This window comes from Festucalex cinctus, chromosome 21, assembly GCF_051991245.1.
Source record: "Festucalex cinctus isolate MCC-2025b chromosome 21, RoL_Fcin_1.0, whole genome shotgun sequence".
Taxonomy (NCBI): Eukaryota; Metazoa; Chordata; class Actinopteri; order Syngnathiformes; family Syngnathidae; genus Festucalex; species Festucalex cinctus.
In genome coordinates, this window is record NC_135431.1 from 5,750,165 (window position 1) to 5,764,663 (window position 14,499).

General features: G+C 40.6%; 2 protein-coding genes across 2 annotated transcripts; both read right to left on the minus strand.

The window, feature by feature from the left end:
• Positions 1-788: 788 nt before the first annotated feature.
• Positions 789-7,601, minus strand: tlr5b (toll-like receptor 5b). The gene is made up of 4 exons (XM_077510455.1): positions 7,463-7,601; positions 3,995-6,278; positions 3,038-3,126; positions 789-2,127 (listed from the first exon to the last, which is right to left on the minus strand). Exons 1-4 carry the CDS (start codon positions 7,520-7,522, stop codon positions 1,909-1,911), a joined length of 2,652 nt encoding a protein of 883 aa, XP_077366581.1. The 5' UTR covers positions 7,523-7,601; the 3' UTR covers positions 789-1,908.
• A 1,484-nt stretch (positions 7,602-9,085) lies between these two features.
• On the minus strand, positions 9,086-11,868 carry LOC144010238 (thrombomodulin-like). The gene has a single exon (XM_077510458.1). The coding sequence runs from the start codon at positions 11,627-11,629 to the stop codon at positions 9,983-9,985; it is 1,647 nt and encodes a 548-aa protein (XP_077366584.1). The 5' UTR covers positions 11,630-11,868; the 3' UTR covers positions 9,086-9,982.
• Positions 11,869-14,499: the final 2,631 nt, after the last annotated feature.

Genomic DNA, 14,499 nt, shown 5'->3' on the forward strand with positions numbered 1-14,499 from the left:
ACTTTGGGAGTCTGACAGCTGAGGTAAGTTACCTGTGATCATTTTAGTCCTATTTACTGTACTTTTAATATTCAAGGAGATACATCAGAGCTCCCTGTGTTTACTTCCTTTCGTGTGATGTGGCACTTGAATCAACCGTGTTTTCAAAGCCTGCGTTGAGATGGCAAATTTAGCGTTTTATTTCAACTTCTTGTTGCTCGTAGTGGGTTAGTTTCAATGTAAAACGCATGAGTGAATCTAAGAGAAGTCACCTAGTAACCACTTGCTATGGAAATCTGGTTCTTTCATCGCATTCCCGTCTTTAAACCATGTGTACACAGACGGCAACAAACGGTCTGAAGATGCATTCTATGGTTATCTCCCACGTTGGAGGATCACACGTTCACTTCCGTTCACCCATGACTGCCTTTCTTCTTTTCTCAGAGGCAGATGAGGAGACCACTCGCCTCCAAAGCATCATATTGATTTAAACAGAGGTCAAATATTAGCAGCGGCCTGGCCTGGAGAGGGGTGTGGTTTGTTACATTTCCCAATTGGGGAGGACTCTTAGAAGCTTGTTGTATATTCCACCAAGTTTTAAATAACTGAAGAGGTCAGAGTTTGTTGACACTGTAAACATTTGCTTTCACCTTTTCAAATTAGATCTCGGCGGAGACGGGGCCAGATTTATGGAGCTGGAACAGGATGTTGTTAGCTCATGTTTGATCAGTTGAGGGCAGATGTGCTTTTTAAACAATCTTTTAGTCATAGATATTTGAAAGTGGTTATCAGAAATTGGGGGGAAAAAAACATGGGAAGAAAACTGAACATTTATGAGTGTTAATTTTCATTGAGGGACGGAGTTAAATACTGTCATGTGCTGAAGGTTGGATCCCAAAGCGCAGACAGAAATAAGATTTTAACTATTCACATCGAGAGGCGTGGAACAAACTTTACTAGACGAGAAACAGAGAGTTGCACAGAGAGACAGTGGTAATAATCCCTTTGGGATCGTAATTGAGATTTATTTTTTGTATTCCAATATTAGCCACAAAAAATTAATTGTGCTCAAAAGCTCTCAAAAATTCAACAAATTATAATTTTCCTCTAAAGAAAGAAAGATGCAAGAGCCACATTGACCTTCTCCATCTTAATGAAACACGGTAAAACCAAACAATTAAGTATTGTAGTTATTTTAGAGTTGTTGTTTTTTTGTTGTTGTTTTTTTTTTTGCTGAAGGCCACCATAAGAGAGACGGGGGACCGCAAATGGCCCTCAAGCCATATTTTTGAAAACTGCCCCAAGACTGTAGCTTGGTAATAATGAACACCAAACCTTTGTGATAGCTGTAAAATAGTCGTGAGTGATGGCTATTTGGAATTATTGTAAAATAAAAGAAATATTAATGATGTAGCCACCATTGCACAAATCTGCAGTGTCATGCTGGAAAGCTGTTTCACGGAGGCCCACAGGATGCACGCAGCACTGGGAACAGGACGGAAGCGTTCCTCTTCCCAGTAGCTTCCTGTTTTCACTCACTTGGCCATTAAAAGGAGCCCAGTGACCCCAGCAGTAGCTCTCAAGCAAAATTTGCGCTTGGGAAAAATGGGATTATTTGCAGTCCGATTGGGGCAGTCAAAACAGTGAGTAGTCAATAAATTATTGCAAAATTTGAAGTTAATGTATTTAAAAAAAAAAAAAAAAAAAGATTTATTGCCACCACTAAATGTTGCAAAATTCTACACACTGTTCTTTTAAGACTATATATATTTTAGTACCTAGCTAGAAAGTCAATAAACGATATCTGAATAACTGTAACACCTTTTAAATATTCAAAGAAAGGAGAAAAAAAATTGCTGTTACCACATCCTCATAGCAGGGTTTTTTTTTTTTGGTGTTTTTTTTTTCTCAGATGCCTTTGTTGACAGGTCACAGTTGTGCTTCAAGGGGGATGTCGTTTCCAGGTGGAATGTCAGGCTTTGGCGCCTCCTCATCTAACTTCTTGACTTTAGTGTCTTTGAGTATCTGAGAGACGAGGCGCTCGTAAAACCACTCCAGATCCTGAGGGTCCTCCGGCCAGATGAGGTACTCTCTCCTCTGGACGAACGCTCGGACTGCGTTGTACTTCATCAGCTGGTAGTGAGCCACCTTTTAGTTGGGTTACATCAGGACATGGTAAATAACAAGTGTAGTTTTGTGTTTGCATGTTTCTCGTAACACCAGTACAGTTTTGTTTTGTTTGATGACGGCGACAACAGTTGTACGTTGGACCTTGGTTCATTCAAAGAGGCTGTTCAACATTCAGTTTTTTTCCCCAGAGTTTGAAGTGAAATATATAAAGTCAAACTGTACTAATTGTACTTTGACCGCCATTTACTGTACTACAAAAATACGCCTCTAAAGTCACACAAACCTTAGTAACGTGAACCACCGGTACATACGTATTCGCGCAAGATGCTAGTTAGCATTTATAAAACCTTGAATCTCACAGGACATAAAGTTAATGACTGTGGTGCGCATGGTTTCTGGTTTATGAGGAATATGTGACACAGACGGTTGGTCACCTGAATTTGATAATAGTTCCTATGATAAAGGGTGACCATATTTTATTAAATTAGAAACCGTGGCGCGACAAATTTGACGACGAGGGGACAGTGCAATCGCTAATGCTAAGTGCAATCTTCGTTGACTGTTCAACATTGCTAAACAAATAAATGCACTCACCATTATCCAACATTTTTTTGCTCTGTCCTGGTGAGAATGTGAAACGAAATAGGAAGGAATAGGAATATCCAGGATGTCTAGTCACCCTATCCTAACTGCGCCTCCACCTTATTGCTGAGGTTTTCTGGATCATAACTGGATGGGAGCCAGCCCTTTCCAAACTATTATTTGGTGTTTGTCTCATGAGCTAAAACAATTCCGTATATTTATAGTATAATAATTATCATTTCCGTTATTTCCCTCCAGGAATTGCTTCTGGCCCACATGAAGTCACGGGGCTAACAGGCGCACAGTACAAAACTGCAACACAGAATGTTCATAGAAAAGCACTGACCTTCCCGACCACCAGCATTATCAGAACGTTTCTGAGCTCATTCAGCATGCGGCCCTGAGCCAAGGTGAATGCCTCCAAGCACCAGCCATCTAAAGTGGAGAAGAATGCAATTAGATGGGGAAATATTTGGATTTTAATCACGAGAAATGCATATTTATGACACAGATTTGAATGTTTCTGAGGGAGCAACCAGGGGGCTCCGGCTAACCCGCTCTCATCAATGATTAAATAAGGTAAGCAGTACATAAAATGGATGGCTGGACAAATTCTGTCACTTGGGTTGAATTGTTTAATGTATAGTTGTGCTTGAAAGTTTACATACCCTTGGGGTATGTGGACTTATGGGCACAAATGTAAATGTACAAAAGCTAAATGTCGCTTAATGACACAAAAATGTTAATCGTCACTAAAATTCAAATATACGTCTCTGCTCATGTCAACTTCAACCTCTAAAAATGTCAACAATAGAGGATTTTATGGGAATTAAGCCTTTTTCTCACCAGACAGTGCGCTCATAAGTTCACATAAAGTTTAATTTCGTCGGCTCGTTATTGACGGATGCTTTATGAACTTACCTTGCCCTCGCCAGAAGAATTCTTGCAGTATTTGTGAGTTCACAAACTCCGGAGAATACATCTTGTACCGCTCCTGTTAATTTCCGACGATCCGAACCACCAATCACACAGCGACATTGAGATTTTGTGCATTTCTAGCTGGTAAGATGTCCGTGCTTTCCCTCGCTTCGGCAAGAACGAAGACGAAATTTCACCCGTGGCTGTGATTGGTTAACACAAACGCGTACAATGCCGCATCGTCCGATCAGCTCGAATCATTGTACAGAATGTCCCGCATTTCCCGAGAAAATTACCGTGGAGAGGTACCAGATGGATATTGCGGAGAACTCCCTTGAGTGAAGCGCAATATCAATCTGTCTATTGCCAGGTTATGAAACTCTACCTTTAAGGAACTCCTTGGAGACGACACAAACAGTCTTCCTGCTGCCCCAGATGGCATCTCTAATGTTGGAGAGGTGGTCCTCGCCGGGCAGGAAGTCTCTGGCTTCGAAACAACAGTGTAGGACGTTCTCTTCAGAGAACTTGTTGTCCAACTTTTTTAGTAAGGCAGCTTCCACCCACATGTAGTCAAAGTTGCTGAAGCACAGGTAGGCGTCGTACTGCGCGTCCTGCAAAGGAGGTGGGGCTTTGGGACCCTGCAGAACTCTCCCGATAGCTTTTTTGTAAGTGATATAAATCCATCCACGGAGACGAGCGTAAGCAATCCCGCAAAGTATGGCGGTGAGAATAAGGAGGGCGGAGAAGATGAACAGCGCAAATTTGAGCTCCTGGACCGCTAGCTCATCATCGACCTCGCACGTTTCCACGATTCGGGAGTAGTTAAACAGAGGAAGGTCATAGTGAACAGCCGGAAACTTGCATCGGTAGTCCTCTGGACCGAAGAAAGTTACGTTTGTCTCGTTCATCCACTTCAGGAAGCTCTCGAGATGACAGTCGCAATGAAAGCGATTACCCGAAAGGCTCAGGAGGAGGAGGGAATCTAAGGTCATTGGATCTGGGTTGGCCAAGAAGTTGTTGGAAAGGTCAAGCTGTCTAAGGCTGTTTGGGAAAATATTTGGCTCCAGATATGTCAGGGCATTGGATGACAAGTCGATCTCAATGATGGCACTGAGACCGTCGAAAATGCCCTTTGGGAGACTCGTGAGCGCGTTGAAGCTTAAATTTAGACCGATCAGATTGTTGAGATGATTAAACACGTCAAGGCATGTGCCCTTAGCCCAAATCAACTGCAGAGAGCTATCATGAAGATCCAGCACTTTTAAACTATGATTAAGAGGAATCGAGATGTTCTGACCGAGTACGCACCACTTAATAAAATTACCACCGAAGAATAAGTTCTGCAGATGCTTGAAATGAGTTAAAATGAAATAAACGTCTTCAAGGTTGGTTAATCGGTTGTTTGTCACGTCCACATGAATCGCATTGATGCTTAGTTGATCGATGTTGTATAGATCAGCCAACCGATTGTCACTTAGAAGAAGATATTCAAGGTTTGGCAGTGATGCCGGCGAATACAGGTTGCGTAGGGAGTTTCCTGTCATATATAATGCTCGTAATTTGGAAAGACCTTCAAACGCTCGATAGTCCAGCACACCAATGTTATTGAAAGACAAATCCAAAACCCTCAGCTCTGTCAGGTTTTTAAACGTGTGTGAATATACTTCTCCTAGAATATTGAATGACAAGTTGAGCAGTCTTAAGTTTCCCTGACCGCTAAAGGCCTGGCCATTAATTTGATTGATTTTGTTTTGCGAGACGTCGATGATTATCGTGTTGCTCAGGGGACGGAAAACGGCTCTCTGCAAGGCAAATATTCGGTTTTTCGACAGATCAAAAACGCTTAATCCGCTATTTGCAAGACCTTCAAATGTGCGCCTGTCGGGATCTGGTAGGTTGTCATGTGTGAAGCCTTTCCCCAAGTATCCGGAATATATGAGATGAGCAATGGGAGTCCCCTGAATTGCTTTGAGAAACCGTTGGGTAGTGGTCACATTGAACCCACTGGTTGATAGATCAAGGATATTGAAGGCCATTTCTCGAAACGGGTTTCCGCATCTTTCCCAATCGAAATCACTTGTGGCCATTTTGTACAAGTGATTGGAGTCTAAATTGAAGTGTGTGAGGTACTTCCCTCTGAAACCGATGAGATCTTCTTCACATAATTGTTCAATCTGATTCAACATGAGGTTTATCTCCATCAAATTTGAGAGGTTTTGAAAGAAAAGTCCAGGTTTGAGCCTTCGTAGTTTGTTACCAAAAAGATTAAGCTTTTCCAGGGACAAGAGCGGCTGGAGGTAGTCGTGCGCCAATATGGAGTCGGTCAAATCGCAGTGGTCCAAGAAGAGGTATTTCAAACTGACCATCCCTGCGAATGCTCGCGGCTCCAGTTGAAGGCCGACGTTGTCGCCCAGAACCAAGCGGACCAACCGTGTCTGCCTTAGGAACGTGTTGTTCCTTATAACGAGCATCACCAGCTGTTTCCCCAGATCCAACTCGAGCAGATTCTCCAGATTTTGGAGGGATGTGCTGTTCATCTCAGAGATTATGTTGAGCTCCAAGTAGAGGGAGGTGATGCTTGGAGGCAGAGCAGGCACCCACTGGTGATTCTGTCCTTGACAAGCGGCTACAGAGCCATATATTTTACATGATGGGTCACATGCGACAACCTGTAGGAGGAAACAAACCATATATTATACTGTACCGAATTTGGAATGTTCCCTATTGTAATCATCGCTAACAGACGCTAAATTTGTAGTAATGTCATAAATACTGCAAGTATTTCAATGGAAAACACCAGAGATGGACCATTCCGTCAATAGTCCGACCATTTGTTGACGATTAATGATTGACTGTAAACTTTTTGACGAACGATGAATTGTTACATAGACAAATCTAGCGGGAAATCGCGTGGACTCGTTAGAGGAGAGATTCCGGCATGCTCTATTTTAAGCTAACTTTAAACTAGAGCAAGTATTAGCTAACATGGTAGTTTGGGGCAACTCGTCTCAGTCATTTTGTGGTTGGTTGTCACATATGCAAAGAATGGGCCAATGAAAAATGCACCCTGGCAACTCTTTTTACTTACGCCAGAATTGTTCTTCCGATGATGAGTCTGAATAGTGAAGAATTTAGTTTGCTACGTTTTGTTTCATTGTTTAAAAATGGATTTCTGAATGAACCACCCATTGCCTTATTTTTTGAAATTCAATTTAATCTCCAATATATATTGTATAAGGGAAGCAAATCAGGCATTTGAGGCTGAGAGCTATGACCTATATGCCAGCAGTTCCTAACGACTTTAATGTATTTCATCATATTTTATTTTAAAGTTTGCTCAATGACTATGGTAAATTTTCAAGATCAATGATAAACATTTTTCTGGCTGGAAAAGCAAAAAAAACAAAAAAACAACAGCAGGAGAATAAGGATATTTTTTTCTTTATTTTATTAGTTGCAAAATCCAACGTGACATCTTACCCCATATAGTGTGACAACTTACCCATTGGTGGGGCAACATGTCACATGTTCACTCCCTCTATTTGATGGCTTATAACTCTGCACTGACAAAAAGTATGAAAATGACATGAAAACAAAAAATGTACCCAAGACTTTGGTCTTTCCTCTGGTATACGTTTTGCTTATATATGATGTATTGAATCCAAGCAATATGGAAAAGTATAAAAAGTGATACAACTAGCCCCGGTCTCCCCTACATTTTTCTACTTCTACTTTTTTTTTCTTAATTTTTTTCATTATAAAACGTATCCAACTATCAGCAAACTACCACTTTCATAGTCCTTAAAAATCCACCCAAACACAATTGGCATTGAGCGAGGGGTGTGACACCTACCGGCACATTCACGAGCAGCTGAAGAACCAGGTTCCACATGTTGCGCTTCCTGCCGCTCATTATCCTTCTGGGGCACACATTGAAAGTGAGCTTTTCGTGATATGGTCACAGCGGTTTTGTGGCAAAGCGGCTACCGTCGAGCCCAGTTACACATAAGAGAGGAGGAAATTGTGCAAGACTTGTTTGCCTTGCATTGGTTCATAGTTCAGTGGAGCAGCTCGCCACTCGTAAAAAGCACCCATCTCCTCACATCAAACTTCATTTAATCAGTTGACTTTTGGATTTGTCTGATAACGAACAAAAGGCCTCACTGTAATTACTCCTGTTCATGCTGCCCCCACACAATTATGACTCCTCGCTCTCTGTCAACATAATGTGCTTTATTGCACCCTCTTATCGCATTGAATTCGATCTAATGAGACGAGCAAATCGAATTGCGACTTGACTATTTAGAATAAATCACTTTTAGAAAAGGCATCTGTCCAGCATTTATTTCCTAATTATTATTATTTATTTATTTTATTTTTTTATTTTTTTATTTTTATTTTTTTATGGGTGCAGCATGAGAAAAAAAACAAGTAAATGTTGGTCAATCCTGAAGCGAAATGTTTTTACACACTTCTGAAGTTTGTGTAAGAGCATTTCACTCATATATGTGAATGAGGAAAAAAATCAGTTGTGTGTGGTACTACTCGTGAGTGGAAGCGTTTCCGTGCATTTTGCCACTCTGTCAAAACAGCATTTTGCAATTTCCAGCTGCACACATTGGGGGGGAAAAAAAGGAGACACCAACTATTACCCAACCACTCAATTAAATTGCAAGTTTTTATTTATTTATTTTTATTTAATATTTGTTTTGGTTTGAATAGAACATTCCAGTTATGTGTATTTATATATATATATATATATATATATATATATATATATATATATATATATATATATATATATATATATATATATATATATATAAAATACTCTCTTTTTTTTTCTTTTTTTTTTCTTTTTTTTTTTTTACCAGGAATCAATTATTACTCCCTGCGTGAAATGTTGCTTTAATTCCATATAATTCAATTTTTGTCAGACTTTTTTTTTTTGAATGGATTAACCACGAAATCTAAGGATTTATTGTGTTGCACTTGAAGTTTGTTGTATGCTGTTAAAATATTCACCACGCTGCACCTTTATTTTTATTTATTTATTTTTTTTTCAGTCATAATTTTACTACTTAAATACTTGGAGATCCTGATGGACAAAGGAAGCTTCATTACTCAGCTTTCACCTGTGATATTATTTGGCTCCTCTAGATGTCACTCTCGGGTTAACTATGCAGTGGATATGTATCACTTTACATTATTTTTAAACTAAAACCGCCATCTCGAAGAGACCAACAATGGCACAAGTCAAGTGTTTGAAGAAGCTTCATTTTCCCATCACTAGACAGCTCACAAAAAAAATTAGGGATAATCATTTCGGGTGATTTTTATAGGATAAAACCTAAAAGCACAATAACCATTCCAAGTGAACTTAATTTGACCTTTGGATGTTGTTCAAATTGAGTAAATTAAAAGCACTTTTTTTTTCCCAGTGTGTGAATGCTTAAGAAGAACTGAAGCTGATCTGAAATGTTGAGGACTTTATTGGATTGTTCAAATGCACAATGTGAGACTTGATGTTGGATTGGTTTGAACGGGTGGAGAAATGTAGAAGGAGGTAAGTATGTGCTAATAAAAAATGTACCAAAAAAAGACATTTTTTTTTAGATTGCGTTGTAAACATACAAGAAAAAAAATTGTGAAACTTCTATATTATATATTCCATACTTTACATATTGCATTTGTAAGATTACAAATTGTATCTAAATTAAAAAATATATATATACAGTTCAACTATTTTCTCAAAATATACGACAATATGCATGTATAATATATATTTTTACCTTTATCTTGAAAATGCAGCATTTTATCTCATACACATGCACAACAGTTGTACATGATTGAAATGTGGTAAACTGATATAATTTCCCCCACTTCTCAAAAAAAAATAATACAGTAGGTTTGTAGTCAATATCTATAAATTTAGACGAAATCACAATACGTTGTAACATTTTGTGCGATTTTTTTTTATGTCAAAAATGTGTTTTGGAAACTGCACTTATTTCTGGTTTAGTTGCAATGCACGGAGTTCACCACTTGGTGGCAGAATTGACACGAGAAAGTTTCGAGCATGACAACAAACTTTATTTCGGATGTGTATTTTATTAACGTTTCAGGACAAAAACAGTACGTGTTTTCATTTTTGCTTGTGCTGAAAATGAAGCCAAATTTCATGTTGGGGGAAAATACTTCTCTGTGCACGTCTTGTGGGTTAGTAGCGTCCCTGTTGTGTTTTGTTTGCTTGCTCCCATGCAGTGCATATTTGCGGCCATTTGCTAAAACTGAACGAGTCCCAATCATTGGCTCTACATTCACATGTCATGCCTTGCTTTCCAATGTTTTTTCTTTCTTTCTTTCTTGTTTATTACGCTTCACTCCCCATCCCTTGTAAACTGTGTGTCTCCCCTCCATCCGGGGCTTTATACGTAGCCTCTCTCTCCTCTTTCCCCCTTTTGTTCAGGACGTGCTGCGACAAAAAGACCACCACCACCACGACAAGGACACAGCACACTATTATCGCCACCAGCCCGCCGACTGTCACCGCCGAGGGCTGCTGCGTTGGGGCGACCTCGTGTGACGTCACCGTGGGTGCGTTTGGAGTCGTTGCGGCCTCCCCCGAGGCCTCCGCCTCTTCGTCCTCATCTTCGTTTCTGACGCAAAACACCACGTTCACCAAATTGAATCCTTTACGACAGGAGCAAACGTAGCCGCCGTAAGTGTTTTTGCACCCTTGTTCACAGTAAGAGTCGGCGCATTCGTCCATGTCGATGCACACGGTGTGGTCCTTCCTCTCCTCCGCGATGTAACCATCAGGGCAGTAGCATTGGTACTTGTCGTTTGGGTCGCACTCCGCTACGCACTCCTCCTTGCCACAGTGCAGCTTACACTTGTTAGTATCCTGCGGGTCCACTTTATATCTATCAAAGCAGAAGCATTTGTAACTCCCGTGCGTGTTTTCGCACCGGTGCTCACACGGGGCGGACGCGCACTCGTCCTGGTCCACGCACAAGCCGCCCGCCATCTTGAACCCGCGCTCGCATTCGCACTTGAAGCCACCCACTGTGTTGACGCACCGGAAGTTCTCACCCGGGCACTGGCGCTCATCCGAGCAGTCGTTAAAGTCCACGCAAGACCTCCCGTCCGGTGCCAGTTTGAAGCCGTGGTCGCACGCGCAGGAATACGCGCCGCCGTCCTCCTCCGCCAAACAGGCGAACTCGCACCCCAAACGCGCGCAGTGGTCCTCCGCGCCTACGTCACAGGTGATGTCATTCACCTGGTTGACGGAGAAGCCGGGCGGGCACGAGCAAGCGGGCTGGTGCTCGTCATCCACGACGCACCTGTGCTCGCAGCCTCCTTCGCGGATCTCGCAGCTCCACGGAGCTTTGAGCCACGTTTCGGCGCACACTAGCTTGACGTTGCTCGGCATCAGCGTGGCGATGCTTCCGGGCGGCAAGGACAGCAGATGCTCTCCGTCTCCCCCGAATCCCAACGGGGTGCTGTACTTCAAAGCTGGCTCCTCGAGTCTCTCGCACGAGTATGCGAAGTGGTACTCGCACAGGAAGCCGGCGACCCGTGCGTCACACGCCTCTTGAACCCACTGGAGTCCGTCCACGTCGGACACTGTGACGCAGCGTGGAGCGGAGCAGCTGCTGTTGAAATCAGGAGCCCAGTCGTCAAAACCACTTTCGTCATCTTTAGTCAACCACTCATAACCTTTAAGACGGGATGTTTCATCCGGGCAGCCGCTTAGGCGATGCAAACCGATCCAGAATCGACCCGAAAAGTTCCTCAACAATTGAGAGAGGACGTCACGTGACCAAGACGAACGCACGGCCATTAAAAGCCCGTCGCGCTCTTTGCAATGATCCCGCGCGCTTGGGAAGTCGCCGGAGTGGCGGAAGACGGCGAAACAGCTGCTCTCGGCGCAGAACCCGCCATCCGGCTCCGTCCCACCGAGTCTCCCCGCCAGCACAGCCAGCGCGGCCACGAACAGCCTCGTGGCATCCTTCATATTCGAACGCGGAGCTTTGCGTTCAAGCGGCCGTGCGTCCCTGCAGCCAAGACGCGAGTTTGTCGGGGAAAGTGCTCGACTCGCATTTATAATCTCCCCATCGCATGTTGGCGGGCGAGCGGAGGAAGGAAGTGACTTTTAAGCAGGATTCTACGACGCTCACTGATCCTCCAAGGAAACTTTCTCCTCTCAAAACGCCCTCCAAGAAAGAAGACCACGGCCGTAAATTACGCGCTGGGCCTAAACCACGCCCCCCTTTGTCGCTTGCGCTTGCCCCTCCCACTGAGCGGTCTGCATCCAGCACCGTTATATGGAAATTTAAAATCCGTTTGAGCATCCTTGATATTCAGATTAAGATCAGAGTATATTTTGTACTCTTTGTCCTCCCACATAAAAAAAAAAAAAAAAAAAAAAAACTGTCTTAAAAGTAACGTTTTTTCCCCCAATACTGCAACTTTGTCATATAATAAGTTATTAATACAAGTATATGAGGCAAAACTGCATGCTAATACTGAAATACAAAAACCTTGGAATTTGTTTTTTAGCATATAAAAAAAAAGTATTTAAATTGATCATGTATAGTAACAGTACATTACTTGCACTTGATTAAAATGTAGCAAACTAATGTCATTTCCGTTCTCTTAAAAAATAAAACAATAATAGATATCCATTTACCACATTTTATTCTTGTGCAACCAGTGTACCTGTTCAAATTAAATTAATTCAAATATATTTTTGATATTAAACACAAATCTATTGATATGTACGGTATCGTGTGTCAGAAAGGTTCCAGGACTGGTGTCATAAAATCTCAATTTCAAACCCAACTTACAAGTTTCCTTTTTATACTTATATATAAACAAAATATATATAAATGACCTTCAAGCAAGCTGTAAAAAAAAAAAAAAAAAATCTACCTTTTTCAAAGATAATAATGCAGTTTTGCCACTGCATCATAACGGTCATATCGCCAGCCTAGATGTTAAAAATACACATCACAGTCTGGTGCAATGCACTTCTGTATCACCGTAAACGACAACCACAATATGGATTTTCCTTACTTTGAACCATCCAGTCAATAATGGTAAATTAATTCAACATTTAATTTAGGAAAATAAGGCACAAATGTGTTACACAGCTGCATTATAATTAATGTAAGCACAGCAGCACAGTTTTACATTCGAGGTCTTTTTTGACAGTAGTGTTCTGAATAAACGCATATTTCTATCATAGAATACAAACATGGAATATTGTGAAGTTGTATCACTTCCACAATCAAATGACATCCAAGACGGACATAGATTGACATTTTCACAGAGGTATTAATTCATTTTACATTAACTATTGCAATTGTAGTTTTCAGTGTTGCTAAGTGCCAAGTAAGTATTATTGAACAGCATAAAAACATCTACTCCATATTTCGTATATCAAATACTGACCACAGGTGTACTTAAATCCCATTTTAGCTTAGTGTTCTTGAAGAGATGGCTATGGTAGTGTTGTTGAGAAAAGTCACGATTCAAAACAATTTCACGTTAAACAGTCAGTTTTGGCTTCAAAATATAAAAAAAAAAAAAAAACTGCATACAAAATAAGGTGACAAATTGGGATGAATATTATGGTTGTTTTTTGCAGTCCACTGTTATTGATAAAGAGGAAGTTGTTTCATTTGCTTTTTAGAATTAAAAATAATAATCATTTCTAATTTTGGCAGCTGGTACAGATCTGAACAATGAATAACATTTTAGATGGGTAAGGGACTGTATGTATATATATATATATATATATATATATATATATATATATATATATATATATATATATACATATTTATTTATTTTTTTAAGTGGAAGTCAATCCAAAAATGTTCTTTTTACAATAATATATTTTATGCAGCTCCACTATTCTAAACTCTGTATTCAGATAAACTCATTCACTGCCATTGACGGAAAAAGACGTCAAATGATGCTTTTTTTTTTTTTTGCTGGTTTGGCAATGAATGTGTTAATATTGCATTTGTGGAATATGAATAAAGCCTCAAAATCCACCAGTTTTTGTCCCTCTCAGGGGGCAGCCATTTTGTCACTTGCTGTCAAGTCAACTAAAAATGACATCACAGCTGCTCAAGGCTCAGGTAACGACCAATCAGGACTCAGCTTGTGAATTTGACGTGACCTAACAAAAAACACACGTGAGCTGTGATTGGACTTGAGTCCTGAGTAACTGTGATGTCATTTTCAGTCAACAGCAAGTGTCAAAATGGCCGCCCCCTGAGATGGAAAAAAACGGATGCATTTTTTTTCTGGGAAATTGATATTCCACAAACGCAATATTAATCAGAATGTCATGTTTAAATGAATGGGGGCACATACAACATATTGTAAAAAATAAAATAAAATAATAATAATAATTGAGTTGACCTCCTCTTTAAAGGGATACTTGACTCATTGAACCATTTTCAGCAGTGAAAAGTTCATATTTTGTCCAGAATTAATTTGATAACTAGTCATTTAAAATTAATATCTTTATTTAAAAGGCATTTTTCTACTTGCTGTCGACTGATGATGACATCACCTGTGCTGAGGAAGTAACAGCCAATCACGGCTCACACGTTTTCTGGGTTTGGTCAGCAAACTGAGCCATGATTGGTCGTTACCTACTTCCTCAGCACAGGTGATGTCATCACCAGTCAACGGCAAGTAGAAAAAATACCTTTTAAAGATACTAATTGTACACGAAAAATAATGAAGTTAACACATTAATTGTAGACAAAATATGAACTTTTGACTGCTGAAAATCTTTAAGTACCTTCATATCAGATCGATTGAGGATTAACCGATACAATGTGAGATGTAATCATTCAAAGGCAA

What these genes read in the sequence shown, in the direction of transcription:
- tlr5b (XM_077510455.1), bottom strand. Translation starts at nt 7,522, where the DNA reads ATGAGCGGCAGGAAGCGCAACATGTGGAACCTGGTTCTTCAGCTGCTC. An exon ending in CTCCAAGGAGTTCCTTAAAG is followed by an intron (nt 3,127 to 3,994) that starts GTAGAGTTTCAT and finishes TCTCCACTTTAG; the next exon opens with ATGGCTGGTGCTTGGAGGCA. An exon ending in TAATGCTGGTGGTCGGGAAG is followed by an intron (nt 2,128 to 3,037) that starts GTCAGTGCTTTT and finishes CCCAACTAAAAG; the next exon opens with GTGGCTCACTACCAGCTGAT.
- LOC144010238 (XM_077510458.1), bottom strand. Translation starts at nt 11,629, where the DNA reads ATGAAGGATGCCACGAGGCTGTTCGTGGCCGCGCTGGCTGTGCTGGCG.